We start from the raw sequence: 20,318 nt of genomic DNA on the forward strand, positions 1-20,318 counted from the left end.
CCTCAGCGGGCGGCTTGGCTTCCTGTGCCCCACATCCACGGGGGTGGGGGTCGCCTCGGGCCCATGTCCCCTCTCTCCTGGGAAGCAAGTGGTCAGCGCCTGCTGAAACGCGACGAGCAGACTGAAGAGGGTTGGCTGTGGTCATGGGAGTGTGTGAAAAGGCATTTGTGGAAACTAGGGTTTGGGGGTTCTCCGCGAGTATTTCGGCTTCGCAGTATTTTACTTTTTTCTTCCCCTTCCAATTTTCTCATGGTTTGTAGGTGAGAAAACGTCTGGCAATAATGACTGGTTTCAGAATTCCAGGGTCCCTAGTTTTGCTCAGATGCTGAAAAAGAATTTGCCAGTTCAGCCATCAGCCCAGACCGTGACCGTATCCACAGGATACTCCTCCTCGGACAGCTGCAGCTTGTCGAGTATGGCATCCAAGGTTACACAAGTGACCGGTAGGACTTCTTCATTTGTAATCGTGCCCCAGTTCTTAGGATTCTGGGAAGGGGAATAAGTTCCTTTGAGCCTCTGATTTGAGTGTGCCCTGGATGTTAGGTGTAGACATTTCTCTGCAGCTGAGTCCCACCTGGGGCCTCTAAGCTGATTCCCAGCCTCTAGGAGGCCTGAAGAAGCTTTCCCAGTCCTCCCTTAACTACTCATTACTGCCTTGACTGCTAAACCATGTCAAGGGTGTCATTGTCTTTTTGATGTGAGGCTTTGGGTAAAGGACTGGATTTACACTAGTTTGTATTCCAGAAATCACTTAGCCAAGTGTTAAATATAAAGCAAGGGCTTATACTTGAAAAATTAAGTGGAATTTGATTCAAATTCAAATTTATTGTACTGTTTGAATATGACAGGCAGTATAAAATAGTGGATGAGACCCAGAAACTGGGTTGTACTCCCCACAGATCTGGATCTTTCTCCATTCTAAGCCTTAGTGACATCATCTTTTAAAAAAGGCATAGCCTCTGAAGACCTTGACATCGCTAAAATTCCATGCATTTTCGTATTAATATGGTAACATTTCTCTTTTCAAAATGGTTTTAGTATGTCAAAAGATACAATAGATTGTGCTTGTCATGTGTGCCAAAACTGTACAGTAGAAACAAAAAAAAATGCATGTGATTGTGTATTTTCCATTTTTGAGGAGGATTTTTATGCTTTTGCTCACTTTTGTATTTTAACCAAATTGACCATGTAAACATTTATTTTTAGGTAATTTTCCAGAACCATTGCTTTCCAAAGGTCTTTCATCTATTTCACATCCTGTCCTGCCTCCAAAAAAAATACCTAAGGAATTTATAATGAAATACAAACGTGGAGAGATAAATCCTGTGTCGGCCTTGCACCAATTTGCACAAATGCAGCGGGTTCAGCTTGACCTAAAGGAGACTGTAACAACAGGCAAGTGCAAAGTTGTCTGGTTATTACGGTGCTAGAAAATATCTTTCCAGTAAATGGACACTGAAGTGATGCTATGCCAGTAACCTTGGGTAACAAATAGATACATTGAGAAAACACCACATTCAATATTATTAAAAAATGGGCTTAATCTCTGTGTAACTTACTAGCTTTCTTGCGTTATTCTCAGACTGTCCCTGGAAAATGTAACCCATTGGTCAAAAAAGACAAGTGGATCAGTTGTTTTCTAGGAAGAATAACTCAAAAACATGACCTATTGATTGCCAATGGGTTCATTTTTTGTTTGAAGTATGATTCAGTAGGTTTGGTGTTGAGACCAGAGTATCAATATTTTTAGCAAGCACTATATGTAATTTAGATTCATGGTAAAATTTGAGAACCTGGGTTATAAACAGGTGACACTTATAGACTCAGCATTTGACCCAGAATGCACATTAAAAGATTTGGTGTGTAATAATATCTCCTTTGTACAAAGCATCTGGGCCACTTGTTAAATATACAGAATGCTGTGTGGTTTGGTAAATTTGAACTGAAACACAGGTGATTATGAAGGAAGAAATTCGGGAAATTGAGGTCTTAGATGGGGGAAAACAATTCACTCAGATGCCCTCAGGAGTTCCTGGTAAAGCCTTAATGCAAAATTAAAAAACAATGTGCCAGGTGTGGTTGCACAAGCCTGTAATCTCAATGGCTCTCGAGGCCGAGGCAGGAGGATCATGAATTCAAAGCCAGCTTCAGCAATTTTGCAAGGCCCTAAGTTACTTAGCAAGATTCTTTCTCAAAATAAAATATAAAAGGAGTTGGAGATATGGCTCAGTGGTTAAGAGCCCCTGTGTTCAATCCCCTGTACCAAAAAAATGAACAGTTAATGTAATGTGATTGTATGTGAGGAAATAAGATACTGGATTTATGTGCATAGTCATTGTATCTAGCCATCCATAACTAAAGACTAGCGATTTAGGCTCCTAAAGTTTCTAATACCAGTAAGTAAAACTTGAAACAGAAATTATTGATCTGTGATTTTAAGAGATAATTCCATTTTGTTTTCATTAGGCAAATATGAACAGTAAGTAAAAGTGTAAAAATAATTCTAGAAATTTTGGAGGACTGGACATCAAGTTTAATTCTTTAGGATATCTTCGTTATTGTATTTTGGGATTTTCTCCTGGTTTCCCACCCTCAGCCTTCCCTGAGCTCTAGTAGATTGAGCTGTTTACCATTATGCCCTGAAATGTTCATAAGTTTTCTTCAAAGGGATTCCTTGTTTCTGGAGCTTATCAAAGGATCAGAGTAATCTAAAGGTGGGAGAAATTCCCCTTGTATTAACAATTTTAAAAAGAGTGATAAAATAACAGAAGTCTCTACAGTGTACCTCTCATTGGTTGTTCAGTAGATATTTGAGTGATTACCATTGCCAGGCATGACATTCCTGTCACTCCATGCTTGACATGTATTCTAAAGTTGCGGTGTTGTTCACTCTGGATCTGGAGCCAACGTAGCTTCTTGAATTCTCTAAACTAGTTCATGGGCCCATCTATCTCTATTGTAAACCCTTATTGGCCATATAAAAAGAATGGTTGGTGTTTTAGACTAAATTTTACAGAATATTTTTACTAGAATGTTTTCCTATATACAAACATTATTTGCAGGAGTGTACTGTGAGTTACTGTAGCAGTCATTCTGTGTTCTTTTTCTAGGTAATGTTATGGGACCATATTTTGCTTTTTGTGCTGTTGTGGATGGTATTCAATATAAGACTGGACTGGGACAAAATAAAAAGGAGTCTAGATCCAATGCAGCAAAGTTAGCTCTTGATGAGCTTCTACAATTGGATGAACCTGAACCAAGAATGATAGAACCATCAGGTAAATACTCTTGATTACAAAGTATTTGGAAAATGTATCATTTTCCAGGAGGAATTACCTAAAGATTGATGTTAATGAAGAGTTACTTGGTAGCTACAGAAAAGAACTTACTGGATTCACTGATATATTTAATAGTAGTCGAAATGCTCTTGTTTATTTCAGTACCATAAGTCATTATGAATGTGGCTAAACTGATAACTTGTCAGATTATTAATTATTTCTAATCCTGAAATGTGTTTTTTGTGTAATATATTAGATTCTTACCAAGGCACTTAAATTCTGTATATTTAGTACTAAAAGGGATTTAATGCATAGTTTACAAATTTTCCTGTATTAGATTTAGTAAATAGTTGTTAGTTAAGAAAATGATGACTGAAGGTAGCATGGCAAATAGATTAAGAATGTATATTCTAGAATTAGATTGATAATATTGAAATGTTGACCATGGGCCATCACATGAATTGCCCTCTAAACCCAAGTTTCATTTGACAGGTAAAAACAATGAAGTTAACTATATTCTGTGACTGTTACTATGATTAAATGCATACAAAACACTTAACCAGTGCCTGGTGAATAATACAGAATCAATTGATAGTAGGTCTTATTATTAACTATTAGTTTGAAGAATATGTTAACAAATTGTTATTGTTTTTGCCAGTATTGGCTTCATGTTAAATTGTTTTGATTTACATGCAAATGAGGCAACTTTTAAAACATCTTAATTTGATTTTAAGCAGTGACTATAAATTCATTCTTGATAAATACAAGTCTGTTTATTCTACTAAAGCCACAGCCCAGCAGCTTTTCTTTCATTTCTTAAGGTTCTTTAAGTTAAATTCTTTATATATTTTAATTCTTATTGTTTAATTAAAGCAGTTTATTTAATAATAAAAAAACAAGTAATTTGGCCACACCTTATGAGGTGTGTTTTAATGTTTTTCTCACTGTTTTTCAAATAGCTTGACATATTTTGGATTTAGAGATAGAGTATTTTCTTAATTTTTATACTTTTATGATTTAATATTTAGGGCAAGGTATGATTTTGGTAAATGTCTTAAGTTTTGACACTTATTATAAATGTAATTTTATTCTTATTATTCAGGTATGACTTTTTACATGTTATTTGACCTACAAAAGAACATTGATCACTAAATTCACTTTGTTAAAAATTCAGTTTTAAACTATTCCTTTTGTCCTACTTTGTACGTATGGGTTGTTTTCTGGTTTGCTTTCAGCAGGGGGGTCAAGGGTGGCATTTTTCCCTAATACTTATGTTTCTTCTAGTTATTTTTCATGTTTGTCCAACACCTTTAATTATCCTGGGTTTTTTGAAAATAAATTTGTATTAGGTATATAATTGGTTTTTGGCATGATCAAAGAATGTTTTATTAGAAGTAACATTTGTATTATCAAGATTATCTAACAATCATGCTACTTGATTTCTTTGTTTCCTATTTTTGTCATATGGATGATATTTTGACTTAATAGTTGGAAGTTAATGACTCAACCAGAAACTTGTCTTTATAATACAAAGTCATTTGTGACAATTTTGAATCCTTACTTTATCTAATAATTTTACTTATCTGTATTTATTCAGGGTCAGCACTGCATTATGTTGTGATGAATAAATACTACCCATGTGTGGCTTAATAACTTAAGATTTAGATTTTTTTTATAGTTATGTCTTTGCCTATCCAGAATATTTAACAAGTAAATGTGAAATGTAGAACCTATGATGAAGAATATTAAGACATTCCTTTCATTTGTTAATAGGAATTCCTTTTATAAAATTATTTTATCAGCTATCAAACTGCCTACATATACTTTGTCCCCAGTAGTATTTTCCCGCTTTCCTTCCAACCATAGCATGCAGTAGAAATGTTTTTAGGTAATACTATGTTCCAGAAACTGTGGTAGTCTTGACCCATCCCCTGTCCTCTAAGAGCTAAATACTTTTCTGAAATCAAGTTAAAACATATTTAAGAACTGGGAAATAATATATAATAAGGTTGTCTTTCCCCTGTAGTTGTTTTAAACAACTGAGTTTAAAAATTCCTTTCTTGAGAAAGGATGTAGAAGAAAGAATTGAGGATTTCTTCTCTTTACTGTCTATTGACTTTATCTTTTTTTTGTCTTTTATACTTAAATTTGAAAGCTGATCATTAGTATTTTTTCAAACTTCTAAACTCATCACTGTTTGAAGATTCTTTTTAAAATTTTTTAGATGTTGATAGACTTTTATTTTATTTATTTATATGTGGTAATGAGAATTGAACCCAGTACCTCACACATGCCAGGCAAGTGCACTACCGCTGAGCCACAGCCCCCTGAAGATTCTTTTGTGTATCTTTTTTCCAGTATTTTTAAGTAGATTTTGTTAACCATATAAATTCTTCTCAAGGATGATGTGATTGATTCTATTAAGTCTTGAAAATCTAATACTTTTTGACATGTTGTAAGAGTCTGATTTTTAAGTTTATTGACTTTTTAATCATTTAAAAAATTTTTCCAGGCATGGTGGCGCATGCCTATAATTTCAGCAACTTGGGAGACTGAAGAAGGTTCAAGGTCAGTCTCAACAACTTGGCAAAACCCTCAGCAACTTAGGGATACCCTGACTCACAAAGGAGCGGGGATGTAGCTAAGTGGTAAAGTGCCCCTGAGTTCAATCCCCAGAAACAAAAAAAAATTTAATTGTAAAATATACTTCAAATTTACCATCTTAACCATTTTAAAGGTACAGTTCAGCAGTATTAAATCCATTCACTTTGTTATTCAACCAACATCCAGAATTTTTAAAAAATATTTTTAGTTGTGGATGGACACAATGCCTTTATTTTTTTGTGGTCCTGAAGATGGAACCCAGTGCCTCATACATGCTAGGCAAGTGCTCTACCCCTGAGCCACAACCCCAGCCCCCAATATCCAGAATTCTTCCTCTTACAAAACTGAAATTATACATGCATTAAATTACAACTCCCTGTCTCTTCCCTAAGCCCTTGACAATCACCATGCTACTTTGTGTCTCTGTAAGAGAAATCGGGTAGAATTTGTTTGCATTTTTTTCTGCAACTGGTTTATTTCACCTAGGATAATGTCCTCAAGGTTCATCTAGGTTGTTGTACGTGTCAGAATTTCTTTGCTTTTAAGTGCTCAACAATATTCATGTGTATTCCACATTTTATTTATCCATTTTTCTGTTGATGGACATTTGGGTTGCTTACATTTTTTTGACTCTTCTGAATTTTTGTTGTTGTGATTATTGTGTATAGATATCTTGTTGACATCCTGCCTTCAGTTCTTTCAGTTATATACCCAGAAGTGAAATTGCTGGATCATTTGATAAGTTTTTAATTTTTTGAGAAATCACCATACTGTTTTCTATAATGGCTAAACCATTTTATTCCTATCAGCTGTGCATAAGAGTTCCAATTTCTCCACATCCTTGTTTTTTACTTATTTTTTGTGTTTTACTATGAGCTAATCCTAATGGATGTGAAAAGTGGTATTTTATTGTGGGCTTTACTTTATTTCCCTAGTAGTTAATGATGTGAAGCATCTTTTCATGTCTTGTTGGACATAGGTCTGTCTGCTTTAGAGAAGTATCTATTCAAGTCCTTTGTTTATTTTTCAACTAGGCTGTTTTTTGTTGTTGAGTTTAAGAATTTCTCCATTCTGGATATCAGACAGTTATCAAATTTGCTAAAATGTTTTCCCCATTCTGCAGGTTTCTTTTTCTGTTGATAGTGTCCTTTTCTGTATAAGTTTTTAATTTTGACAAAGTTCAATCTTTTTTTGTTGTTGTTGCCTGTGTCTTTTGTCATATCCAAAAAATCATTGCCATATTTAATGTCTTGAAGCTTTTCCTCTGTTTTCTTCTAGAGTTTTATAGTTTTAGCTCTTATGTTTAGATCTTTGATCCATTTCAAATTTTTTGCATATGATGAAAGGATCCACCTTCACTCTATTGCATATGGATACCCAATTCTCCCTGTGTTATTTGTTGAAAATATTGCCCTTGGCACTTTTGTTAAAAATCATGTGACCATATATGCACAGGTTTATTTCTGGATTGTCTGATCTATATGTCTGTCTCTATGCCATTAATATCCTATTTTAATTAGCCTTGGAGTAAGTTTTGAAATTAAGATGTTTGAATCCTCCAACTTCTTTTTATTTCAAAATTTTTTTCAACTATTTTTACATGGCGTTTTAAAATGCAGAACATTTTGTGCAGTCTGGTTTTATTTCTTTATTGAGATTATTTGTGCATAATAAACAGGGCTTAATATCTACTTAGCCACACTCACTCAAGTAAATAGAATTGAATCCATCTTTCTCTGAGTGTTTAAGGTTCTGCTTTTCTCAAGTCTGGGTGTATAAACTTAACTATAGTTAGCGTTTCTCTAATATGAGCCCTAAGATAACATTATCACTAGTTCTTTGCTCAGTTTCCCATCTTACTCAAATTTTAGTCTAGAGTACTTTGTCTTTGTGAATGATTTTTAAGAGATTGGCTACTTTAATTGGGATCTTAGCTTCTGGAGCCATGTCACTTGTTTTTTTTTTTTTTGTTTGTTTGTTTGGTTGGTTGGTTGGTTGTCCCTCTGATTTAGTGTCATCTTCTTGTTTTTTGGATTCCTTAACTTTGGGGACTGAATTGGAAAGCAGTTGCAAGGAATGGCACTAAAAGCATTGAGAACTTTGACTCATTCTCCTAGAAAATAGCCTGGTAAAATAGTATTTAAAATGATAATTTTTATTCATTTTTAATAGAATATTCATTTAAAATATTTTCTACAGTATTATAAATAGAAAACTGTTCATAAGTATCAAAAAAGACTGGTTTGGTTTGCACAATGTTGCAACTTTTACAAAGCAATCTATGTAAGAAATTCAAACTTGTTTGCATATCTGGTATCAAAATGCAAAATACTTTATCAAGGCTGAGCTCATGAGCATTCAATGATCTAGAGTTCGTGGAAGTATACAGGAAATAATCATTCTTGGATTACTATCATTACAGAATAGTAGTGTGTTAGCTGTCTGGAATATTGAAGTTTCATGTTTCCTGATGTTTTGTTTGCAGGTCCTCCTCCTATCCCTGCAGAACCTGTTGTTACACCTGAACCAGCTTACGTTTCAAAAGTACATTATGGTAGGAAAGTCCTTTGTGATGTTCTTTTTTAGAAGATTAACTCAATTAAAATTATAATTAATATGCATAGGTATTAAATGTATATTATTTACACCTCTGTAAAATAAAAGGAAAATTTCTATGCTAAAAATGAGAGAAATGAGAAGAGGAGAGATTAAAGGAAGGAGTTTCCTCTTACAAGATAGTTCATCAATTTTATGTAATTGCTTTTTTTTTAAGAATTCTTTGTTCTGATTATTCTGGTTATTAATGTAAACCAGTGGCTTTCTGGTGCTTGATGTCATTTGGCACATTCATTTCAAATAATCTATTTACTTTGTTTTAAAGCCAGTTACAATCACTCAAGCCTAGGAAAATTACAACTTAAAGTTACTAGTTGTGTGTTCTTCTCTCAGTTACTTCTTTGTATACTTGAATTTTGTCATTTGTAAAGTGGCCATTACAGTAATTATCTCATAGAGCTACTGTGAGGATTAAATGAATTCATACATATGAAATACTAGATTAGTGCCTGACACACAGTAGGTGCTCACTTAAACAGTAACTTTTTTATTTTATTATAATGACTCATCACTTTCAATATCGTATGGTAGTTGTTAATGTCCTTTTCCTGTTAGACTGTTAATCTCCTTGAAAGCAGAAATTTTTTCTTGAATTTCTCCATTGACAACGTGTCATACTGCAGATTTTAAAGTTTGTAATGTTTGTAAAGTGAAAAAAGAAAAAAAAGCCATTCTTCCATTTTCCAGGTCTGGAAGTTAGGATTTGAAATTTTTTATGCGACCTTTGTCTTCCATTGTTTTTCTAAGGCAATGAAAAAGGCTTCACATATTTGTATGCTTGACATTGAGTAAAGAACCAGGCCAAGGAAAATACACACATTCAAAGGACAAATCCACTAGTAGTTAGATATGGTCACTTGACTTAACAATCACTGGAACTGATGAACCAGAAGAGCCATGAGGGGTCAGTCCTACAGCAGTGACTTCTTAATATGGAAAGAGGCTCTTGTCTTTCAGCCTTTGTGGACATTTTTAATGACTAATGAAATAGATCTCAAGAATGGGCAATAACAGATTGTGTTAACTGTGAATGAGGAATATGTAGTTTCAGTAAAAAATAGGAATAGATTATGCTTTACAAAGCTTACGGCAGGAGTCAAGTATCAGAAAAAGGAGAGCAAAACATCATCCTTTAACCTTGGGGTAAAACAGGAGCTGTGTTACAGCTTTTGAAAGAAAGGGAAAAAAAAGCTTTGAGAATGATAAAAATCTTAGTACTCTCTGATGGTCCAGTTATTAAATAGTCTTTCACAGCCTATTTACCTTGCTGTATGATTCTAACTGGACTGTATTTTCACTAAAAATAGAAGCATTTTGGCTCTGAAGATAGGTTTAGGTCACTCATGATATTTGAATAACACTTGAAATTAACAACTTGTAGTAAAAAAAAAATTGTTAACTGACATTGTGTGTGTCATCTGTTTACTTCCTCCTTCATTCCCAATAACTTGTGAGACTATTTTACTCCCTCAGCAATTAGCACACACGCATAGGGAAAACAGTATTGTACTTCCTTCATACATGTGCTAAGAAGATATTCAGGAAGCAACTAATTATATTCATAGTATTTGTTATTTCATTTAATACTAAGATCAAGACGTATACTGGTGCATTGGGGTGTGTGTAGGGGCTGTTATTTGCAATGCTGGAGTCAAACCCTGGACTTTAAACATGCCAGGCAAGCGCTCTACCATTGAGCTGTATCCCCATCCCTATCTCCCGTTGGTATATTGATTCCCAAATATTTTTTGATATTTTTAAACATTTTCTTGCCACATGCATAATTCTTATTTGGTTAGTATTATGTATTTTTCTATATCGTCACAAACTAATTACTAACTGCATAGGACATGGTTGAATAAATTACAGTCCATTTCATTTTGTGGAACCATTAATAAGAGTGAAATAACACTAATGTCTCTTTTGATGTCCAAGATAAAAGTAATGTGAAGAGTGGCGTTTAGCATACCCTAGTTATTTTTTTAATGATTCATGTTTACATTTATACATTGTTTCTTAAAATAACCTTAAGAAACTGGTAATAGTGGTTTTGTATCTGGAAAGGAAAACTTGTGAATGTATACCTTGTTTTGAAAAAGAATAAAAAATCGTTTGTTTTTTTTTAAACATGAAGTGGAAACTGCATATTCTGTACCATGAGTTTTGTAATAAAGAGGTACTAGTCCATTCTGCTTTCTCAGAGCTCCATTTTTGTGATTAATTTTTCAAGTGTTTAAATTTTTGATAATATGCATTTGCCTATTTTGCCACAAATAGAGTATTGATTAACAAAATGCAAGTTTCCTGTAATTACGAACATATAAATAGGGTACCTGAAAAATAGTGTATCCAGTTAGGAGAGTATTGAGACTTGCTAACATACTTCAGCACTTGTGCCTTTTAGATGATAGTGGTTATTAAGGAAATAAGAATTTGTACAGAAATTATAATTGTACACTTGAAATATATGTAGTACATGAGAGCAAAATTATTCCATTTTTTTTATTCAGTGGATCTGAGCCCTTGATAGACTATCAGCATACACCATGAAACATGCGATAACAAGAGCCATCATTAGTTTTTGACCAAACTTGGAGAAACGGTGTATTAAGTGCTGCTGCAACTCATTCTCTAATGGGTCTTTACTAGGAGTACACAATTATATATACACAAAGGAACATGATCAGGGCCTAGAATCTCAAAGCAACTCATTGATGTTTATTATTTATAAATTGTTCTAGTATGATCCTAGTTTCTCAAAAGTGTTTTTTAAGATATATATATATATATATATATATATATATATCTAATATATGTTTTTAGTTATCAGTGGACCTTTATTTATATGCAGTGTTGAGAATTGAACCCAGTGCCCCACACATGCTAGGCAAGCGCTTTGCCACTGATCCACAACCCTAGCCCCCTTAGTACTGTTTTAGCCTTCCTTCAAAGTTGAGTTCTTTAAAGTGCGAATGCAGAAGTATATCAAGTCTAGATGCTTAGTGGTTTGCCGTGGTTCTCAGTGGGGCAAATTCTAAAGGAGTATATTTTGATTGTCACAATGACTGGAGAGTATTTTGCCATTTGGCAAGATATTGGTCATCTTGCAATGTGCGAGACAGTCCTCTACAATAGAATTGCCTTGTGACATGACTGTCAGAGTAAACTCTGAAAGTATAAATCATAGTCCTCTAGTAAGTACTGACAAGTCTTTTTACAAGAAATATCCAAAACCCAATAATAACTTGTATTCTTTTACAATTGAATATTTTAAAATCCCAAATTGACATGTTAGAAATTTGCTTATGTCTTTGTAAATTAACTAATTTGAATTTGATTCTAAAGTTATAATAAAAATAAGACATCTCTGGAAAAACAAATGTTCTTCAAATTCATATTGCTTTTAAATTTTTTCTAGAAGGGAGACATATCCAGTATGCAAAGATTTCACAGATTGTTAAAGAAACATTTAATCAACTAATTTCTAGTCATTCACAGTATCTGAAATGTAGCAATTCATTGGCTGCTTTTATAATTGAAAGAGGTAAGTCCAGATATTTGGGACGTTAGTTTGTATAAAAACTAATTGATCTAAACTGTACTTTAGTAATATTTTAGTTAACTATCTTTGCCTCTATTGACCATGATTTTGCATTGATTTAAAGTGACCTTTTCTAGTAGGTGTGAGTCATTCAATAAACACAAATCTTCTCAAATACAGAGATCAAACATCCTGACCAGGAATCAGAACTGAAAAATGATAAAAAGGCTTAAGATTTTAAACCTTAACCACTACCATCCCAAAATCTAATCCTCATTTTAACAAACATTAAAAGGGACTATAAAAATTAGCATCTTCATTTTCAATTAAAAAATAGTAAAGTACAGATGTTGTGACATTGCAATTCTAATTATCTTTTTTTGTCCTTTTATGTTCTGGGTTGATCATTAAGCATTTGAGTTTTATACTAACCCATGAATTAAGCATTCATAAAGGTTTGAATAGAGTAAAAGAAAAATTGGGGGAGAGAAGAAAGCATGAGGAAAGAGAGCAATGGAAAAATGAAACAATGAGCAGATAAATTTATTGCTAGTACAGAGTAGTATATGTACAGGAGCAATACACAGTGTAGTTAGCTTATAAAATGGGGCCAGATTATGAAGTGGCTTAAGAACTAGTCAGATGTTAGAAATGGTAGTAATCTATGAAAGATTTTATAGGGATAGAGACTGTACTGTAATTGTTGGGAAGATTAGTATCAGCTCTGAAACTTCAATTTAGGCAAGTTATATTCTAGTCATCTCTGCTTCAATTTTCTTATTTCTACAAATATGAGTAGAATAGAAACTGACACCCACTCATAGGGTTGTTAGAATTAGATATGATAATGTAAATTTATTTAATACACAGTAGTTGGCATTTAGTAGTCAATAAATTTTATTTGTGGTGATTAAAGTAAATTCCTAAGTAATAATTGGTAACAAACCATTTTTTAAAAAAAAAATGGGAGTTGAACCTGAATTAAGGAATCACAATTTAGGTGATTGTGATAGAGTGCCTACATTAGGATTGAGATGGACAAGAACAGGAAGGAGTTTATATTTCAAAATAGATAAGATAAAATGAAGGCAATGATGAATGATAGATGAAATAAGATGAATAAAAAAGTGTCATTTCAAGTTTACATAGGAAAATAGTTTACCTTATACAAAGTGGTCTAGAAGCTGGTGTGAGATTGGGTAGAGAACGTGGGAGAATGATAAATGTAGTTTTAGAAAATATGGGATGGGGAAGCCTGAGTGAAATCAAGCCAGCATTCTCGGAGTAACTCACAGGACATATAGAAAATATATTCTTAGATTTTATTTCCATGCCTCATTACTTTTTAAAAAAAAACCTTTACTTTTTATTTATTTATTTATATGTGGTGCTAAGGATAGAACCCAGGGCCTTACATGTGCTAGGCAAGCACTTTACCACTCATTACTTTTAATTGGGTCTATAAGAAACTGTCAGATCCAATCATTTGTCTCTCCCTTGCCTGTATACTTTCCTGTATTTGTATTTTTCTCCTGTAACCATGGAGGAGGAAATCTCCTTTTATAGGTTAATTCTTTCATGTAAATTTGGATTCCATTTCCTCTACATCTTGATGAATTTTTCTTTTGGTTATATCCTCTTTTTTCGTGTATTATCAATCTTCAGTTTCTTTCAGAAGCAGTTCAGGTCAAATAACAGAAGAGGAAAAAAAGCTGAATTCTTGGCTGAGTTTTGTCCCCTCATAACAGCTTACATCACCATTCATTCTAGAACTTTCCTGACATTGCATAATTCCACTTAGGAGAGGTTTATAGACCTAGTTCTGGAGTCATAGTCTGCACTCAGAGGTCCGTATTCCCTCTTCTAGGGATGAAAGCAGAGTCTGTCCCAGGTGTCCCTGAATAATACACATTGCTTTCATCTTTCCAGTAGTATGGAAAACTGTCTACCCGAACTTGTGTCTTGGAAGTAAAACAACAACAACAAAAAAACCCTTTAAACCCTTGGTACCTTTCCTACTTAAATCCACACTCATCCTTTTATCTGATTTTGTAGCCACACTTAAATTACTTACAGCTCCTGTGTCTAACTCTACTCCAGTTTAGCTTTTTTCTCTTCTAAGATTGATAATAGTATAACACCTGCTCTCTTGAGCCTGGAAACTAGTCTTATCAAGGCTGCCCTAACCTGCATGTTGCAAAATCTAGTGGATTTTGTTACCTGTTCACATGACTTTCTAGAGACAGTCAACACAGTTTTACCATAACTTGGTTTTTCTATCATACCAATACTCTCTAGGTTTACCTGCCCTCCGCCCTCCCTCCCCCAAACTGGCCACAAATCTTTAGAATACAATGTTATTTACTGTAGTCTCACCAGGGTATACATTAGGTTTCCAGAATTTAATCATAACTGCAGTTTATATCCTTTGACCAGTATCTCCCCATTACTCATGTCCTTATCACTAATAACCCCCATTTGTAGATTATATATTCCATATACAAATAAGATCATGCAATATTTGTCCTTCTGTGTCTGGCTTATTTCATTTAGTATAATATGTTCCAGTTTCATTTATGTCATTGCAAATAAGATTTCCTATATTTTGTGGTATGAGTGTTGAACTTAGGACCTCATGTATGCTAGGCAAGCATTCCACCACTGAATTACATCCCCAGCCCAATATTTTCTTAAGGTTGAATAGTTGTAGTACACACATACACACACACACATAAAATGTGAGATAAAGTGTGTATACATAGATCAGTTTATCAGTTCAAGTGTTGACATACACTTTGGGATGTTGTTAATACCTTGCCTACTGTGAATTGTGCAGCAGTGAACATGGGAGTTCAGATATTCCTTCAGGATCTTGTTTCCTTTGTATGTATACCCAGGATGGGATTGCTGGACCATATAGCAGTTCTGTTTTTATGTCTTAAGAATCTTCACTTTGTTATTCACAATGACTATACTAATTTTTATATTTCTCACAACAGTTTACACTTATCCATATCCTTGCCAAAACTTCTTTTGACTTTTTTGACAATAACTTCATAGTAATCAGTGTGAGGATATCTTGGGGGTTTTGATGTCCATGTCTCTAAATAGTGATGTTGAATACTTTTCAGAAATACACCTGTTTGTAAGTCCTCCTTGGAAAAGTCTATTCAGGTCCTTTATCCGTTTTTAAATATGATTTTAATGAATTGTAGGATATTAAAGTTTCCTTGGGTATGTGTGGAATATTTTCTCCCATTCTGTGGGTTGCCTTTTCATTCTGTCGATTGTTTCCTTTGCTGTGAAGAAAAGAAAGGGTAATCCTGAATGAACCCCACATGCTTTTTGCTTCCTTACCTTCAGTGGGTTTTCCCATAGCTCTTGGTTGGAGCACGCAGATTCTGCAGCATGGTGCACAGTGCTGCTTCAACCTCACTGCCGCCATTTCCTCCATCCTGCTCTGGAGCAGCTGTTCTGGTGCTCTCTCTGCTCAGGATGGTGTGCTTGTGTGGTTGCTGGCTCCTCACACCACAGCTTATTAGGAAAGGATCATGCAACTATTTGGCATGAAGTATTATTTGATTGTTTTTTACATCAGTTCTGTATTTGTTTCCTTCCATACACTTACCACAATTTGGGGTTTGTTTGGTCTTTTTTTTTTCCCCCTCTCCCAGAAGCTTCATGAGGACATGTCTTGCTCCATATGTAAATCCTAGCATCTGCTTCAGTGTCTGATAATTCCTAGGACCTCAGAAGTTTTTGTTGAATTAGAAAAAGTTCTTCAGGTAGTTGCAAATGTATATTGAAGTTTGTTTGAGAGTCTTAAGACTAGAGATTTTCTGAAATCATCACGGAAGTAAAAGAAGGACAATATTTAAAAGGAAATATTTATGGAGAAAAGAACAATGAATTAGTCAGTAGCTGTTGAAAGGCCCTATAGATTATGGGGTGGGGGGTGGGAAAGACTGCCATTGAATTGTGGATTTTGGAAGCATAGAATTTCATGGGAATTTAAGTGGGCACAGCAGAATGTGAATGAAGCAAAGCTACTGGAAAATGCCTACGGTTTCTTTTCAAAACGGTTTGAGTAGAACAGAGAAAACAGTATGGTTCATAGAGAATCTGAGTGGATTTGAGAGGCATTTTATATAGACAGTTTTAAGTAGAATAGCAAATGAAGCCTTTTAAAAAGGTCACATAAATCTAGAGGAGGAGGAAATAGGGGCATGATGGAAAGCCCTATTTTCAAGGATATTTGGTGATTCTGTTGATTCTGTGGCAAAAATTTAGATAAAGAACCATGATATAAGACAGCTGCCTTTTTGAGATATTAAATTTTGCTTCTTAAAAAGACTCCTAAGAATCTAATTTGAAATTATGGAATTATTTTTTCCATCTTTTTGGTCAATATGTTTTACCCAGTTAAGATGGTAGGCTAGAGGTGGGGTTGGGACATAGGAAAGAGAGTTAGAATAACTTGCTGCTGTTAACCTCTTCCTTTCAGTGGGACATCATGAAGTCGTGGCTGTAGGCACAGGTGAATACAATTACAGCCAGTGTATAAAGCCAAATGGAAGAGTGCTGCATGACACTCATGCTATTGTTACAGCAAGAAGGTCTCTCCTTAGGTAAGGTAATGGATATATTTAATGTCATCAAATATCAGTGCTCTCAGCCTGAAGTAAACATATATAAATATCTTTATTTAAAATTGGAATTTTGCTGATCATTGATCCGAGGATATGACAGTTTCTTCATATCCCAGTCATATAATTATTTTCATGATAACCTTTGTAGATCTTATAGTAATTGCAATGTCTAATGTGAATTTTAGTGACTTCCATTAAGTCCTTGTGAACTAAGTTTTAAGAGTACTAAAGTTTAAGATAAAAAATGCTATCATTTTACTGACTAAAGTTATTGGAAAGTCTAGCTTTAGATTTGCACCAGTACACTCGATCTTTATTTCACCTCTCAATTAGCCGTACTTATCCAAGGATAGCACCAGAAGCTGACAAGATTCCAACTTATGAGTACAATGTGTAAGTGTAATTTATCATCTAGCAGAGTGTTAAGTAAGGTGGCTGTCAGGCTGATAGATAACCAAAGAGAGGGAAAGGGACCTTTTTCTAAACTCATCAGTCCCTCTGCTCCTTGCAAGAAGAATGAAGAACAGATGAGAATCCAGAAATGTTATACTCTAAAAACTTCATGTGAAAACAAACTGTGAGAAATGGGAAGTATCACTAATATCTACCAGCTTTTGGTTCTCCAATGTTTACTTTAATCAAACTTCTTATGGAAATTTTCAAATACAAATGAAAATAAAATGATAGTAAATTCCATTTTCATTATTGTGCTATTTTTGTTTGATCTCTGAATTATCACTTGTAAGTGCTTTCTTGGCTGAAGTATTTAAAAATAAGTTTAGGAATATCCTACCTGAAAAATATCAGCATGTATCTTTAATAATAAGAAAAGAATTGTGTAATGTTAAGTCATTGGAGAAGTCCATGAGGATCTTCCTACTCCTTGTCCTCCCATCCCCCTTTGGTGCTGATGACATTATTTGACCTCTGTAAAACTCTCACTTTTGCATTTATTTCTGCCTGTGTTTGGCATTGTTATACACTATTGCTTACTTTTTTATTACATATTTCCAGTGGTGTGCTTGAACAGAGTACATTTTAAAATCATGGTTTTTAAATAAGCAAAGTTTTTCCTAGTTTAATTAGTTATAGTCTTTGAGGAGATCTGCTGGGTTTTGTTGTGGTGGTTGGGTGGGGGTTGTTTTGTTTTGTTTTATACTGGGGATTGAATCCAGGGCCATTTAACCACTGAGAAAAATCCCCAGTTCTAGTTCTTTTTTTTTTTCTTTTTTTTTTTTTTTTGAGACAAAGTCTCACTAAGTTGATGAGGCTGGCTTTGAACTTCAGTCCTCCTGCCTCAGCCTCCTAAGCCACTGGGATTACAGGTGTGCACCACCATATCTGGCCTGCTTGACTTTTTAATACAACTTGTGGTAGTCATTATATTTTTCCTATGCTGTTTTTTTCCCCTTTAAAACCAATTAGGAGCAGAACTACTATTGTTGTTGATGGTGATAATGTTGTTGAAATATTTGGGTAGAGAAGGGGCTCCCCACTGGAGATTGGGAGCAGAGCCATCTGAGAAAGTAGGGAGGAATCAGTAGAGCAATGGGTCTTTTGCAGGATATGATAGTGGAAGACTCAAATATGAAATGGAAGTGGAGTCATAATCAAGGCTTGGTGTTTTACTGCATGTTACAGGGCAGAATGGCTTCCATTTGAGGGCTTCTTAATTTTTCATTGAATTAAGAGTTCTTAATTTTTTATTATTTTATGAGTTCTTATCTGTATTAAAACTTTGAGGGACTGGGATTGTGGCTCAGTGGTAGAGCACTCACCTAGCACGGGCGGGACCCGGGTTCAATCCTCAGCACCACATTAAAAAAAATAAATAAAGGCATTGTGTTGTGTCCATCTACACCTAAAAATAAATAAATATAAAACTTTGATATAATGGGGGACATTGTTCATGATACACAGATTATAATGCTCATTAAGAAACATCTTAAATAATTTTATTAACAAAATTAAAACATTTATTTTAGGTACTTTTATAGACAGCTCCTACTCTTCTATAGCAAAAATCCTGCTATGATGGAAAAGTCAATATTTTGTACAGATCCAGCTTCTAATCTACTCACTCTGAAACAAGATATCAACATTTATCTGTATATGAACCAGTTGCCTAAAGGATCAGCCCAGATTAAGTCACAGTTGTAAGTATAAGGGAAGTTGTTTTTAAAAGACAATAGGATGGCCACTTTTTTTTCTGAAACTGTAGACACAAGTACATTCATATGGACCCACATTGTTGTTTGTGGCCTGCAGGGGGCCACAAATATTTTGCCACCTTCTTTCAACTTCATCTATAATATGACTTGTACTAAAAAATTTCATGTACTTCACTTTCTATGCTATTGAAAATCTCCTTTCTACTTTTAAGACTTCACAAACTTTTGTGAAGTGTGCATGTTTATATATAAATACAGGAGTTAGACAAAATTAATTTATGGTCATAACTTCATTGTTTTGTTGAATAAATAGTACCAAGTAGTATAAAATTTTAAAAGTATAGGCAAGCACCATGAAGAAAATAAAATTTGCCTCAAGTCTGACCATCTAGAGAGAACCATGGGTAATGTTTTGATTAAAAATCTTTCCAGTAACACATTTAAAAATAAGGACAACATTTCCTAGAGAGAAACTGAGTTTTAGATTTTATTATTTTATCAATTAGAGGTGAATCTTGAATAAAAATTGTCAGTTTTGTTTCTATTTTGTCGTTCTGTAGTTTTAAAAAATTTGTATACAGAGGAAGGAAATGACTAATTATGATAAGAACAAAAAGTAGTTTTTAAGTTGATTTTAAGGTACATAAGATTGTTGATAATATAAAGATTGGGCTGAAGTTGTGAGTATGGCTTATGTCTGTTTTGTATTAATCTTGTGGAAGAGTGAATCCATTCCTGCTTTGTTTGGTGTTTGATTCTGTTTCTGTTGCTGGAATTCAGTGTACACTAGCAAATTAAACCTGGTAGAGGACAACGCTTAGTAATGTCTGTATTTTACTTTGTCAACTTTTTTTTTTTTTTTTTTTAAAGAAACTTGCTTTTCTTTCTCCAGGCGTCTTAATCCACATTCTATATCTGCATTTGAAGCCAATGAAGAACTGAGTCTCCATGTGGCTGTTGAAGGCAAAATTTATTTGACTGTTTACTGTCCTGCAGATGTTGTTAACAGAGTGAACAGTATGTCCTCAAGTGACAAGTTGACAAGATGGGAAGTGCTTGGTGTACAGGGAGCATTGCTTAGTCACTTTATACAACCAGTTTATGTCAACAGCATACTTGTTGGTGAGTGGGGTCTCAGTATCTCCTGGCTTCTTTCACTAAAACTCTCTGTCCTGTGCTTGTAAAATCAGCTTTGGCGTGCATGAAACTTTATTTAAGATGAAAACTCAAACCCAGCTATTTGTTTTATAGTAACTTGTAATCACACTTAGTATATAACTTTTATCATTTATTAGTAGACCAAGAATTAACTTTTTAAATTAGCAAATTAGATGTATTCTGTCTTGATCTTATGTTTTTGTTCACGTAAAATTTAATCCTTCCCTATTTGTTTTGGGAGAAGATGCTTCCTTGAACTTCTTAATGTAAACGCTTATATTGCATTTTACTCCTTCTGACA

General features: G+C 34.2%; 1 protein-coding gene across 1 annotated transcript in view; it reads left to right on the top strand.

Moving 5' to 3' along the window:
- The first annotated feature begins 263 nt into the window (after positions 1–263).
- Positions 264–20,318, top strand: part of Adad1 (adenosine deaminase domain containing 1) — a 44,304-nt gene continuing 24,249 nt past the window's right edge. The window contains exons 1-8 of the mRNA XM_046458483.2: positions 264–443; positions 1,207–1,395; positions 3,111–3,278; positions 8,368–8,436; positions 11,917–12,042; positions 16,544–16,667; positions 18,674–18,844; positions 19,752–19,981. Of these exons, the coding sequence (XP_046314439.1) occupies positions 323–443; positions 1,207–1,395; positions 3,111–3,278; positions 8,368–8,436; positions 11,917–12,042; positions 16,544–16,667; positions 18,674–18,844; positions 19,752–19,981 (1,198 nt within the window). The 5' untranslated portion in view covers positions 264–322. The remainder of the gene's footprint in view (positions 444–1,206; positions 1,396–3,110; positions 3,279–8,367; positions 8,437–11,916; positions 12,043–16,543; positions 16,668–18,673; positions 18,845–19,751; positions 19,982–20,318) is intronic.

This window comes from Marmota monax, unplaced genomic scaffold (assembly GCF_021218885.2).
Source record: "Marmota monax isolate L192 unplaced genomic scaffold, Marmota_monax_Labrador192_F-V1.1 WCK01_AAM20220418_F8-fsc00378, whole genome shotgun sequence".
NCBI lineage: Eukaryota > Metazoa > Chordata > Mammalia > Rodentia > Sciuridae > Marmota > Marmota monax.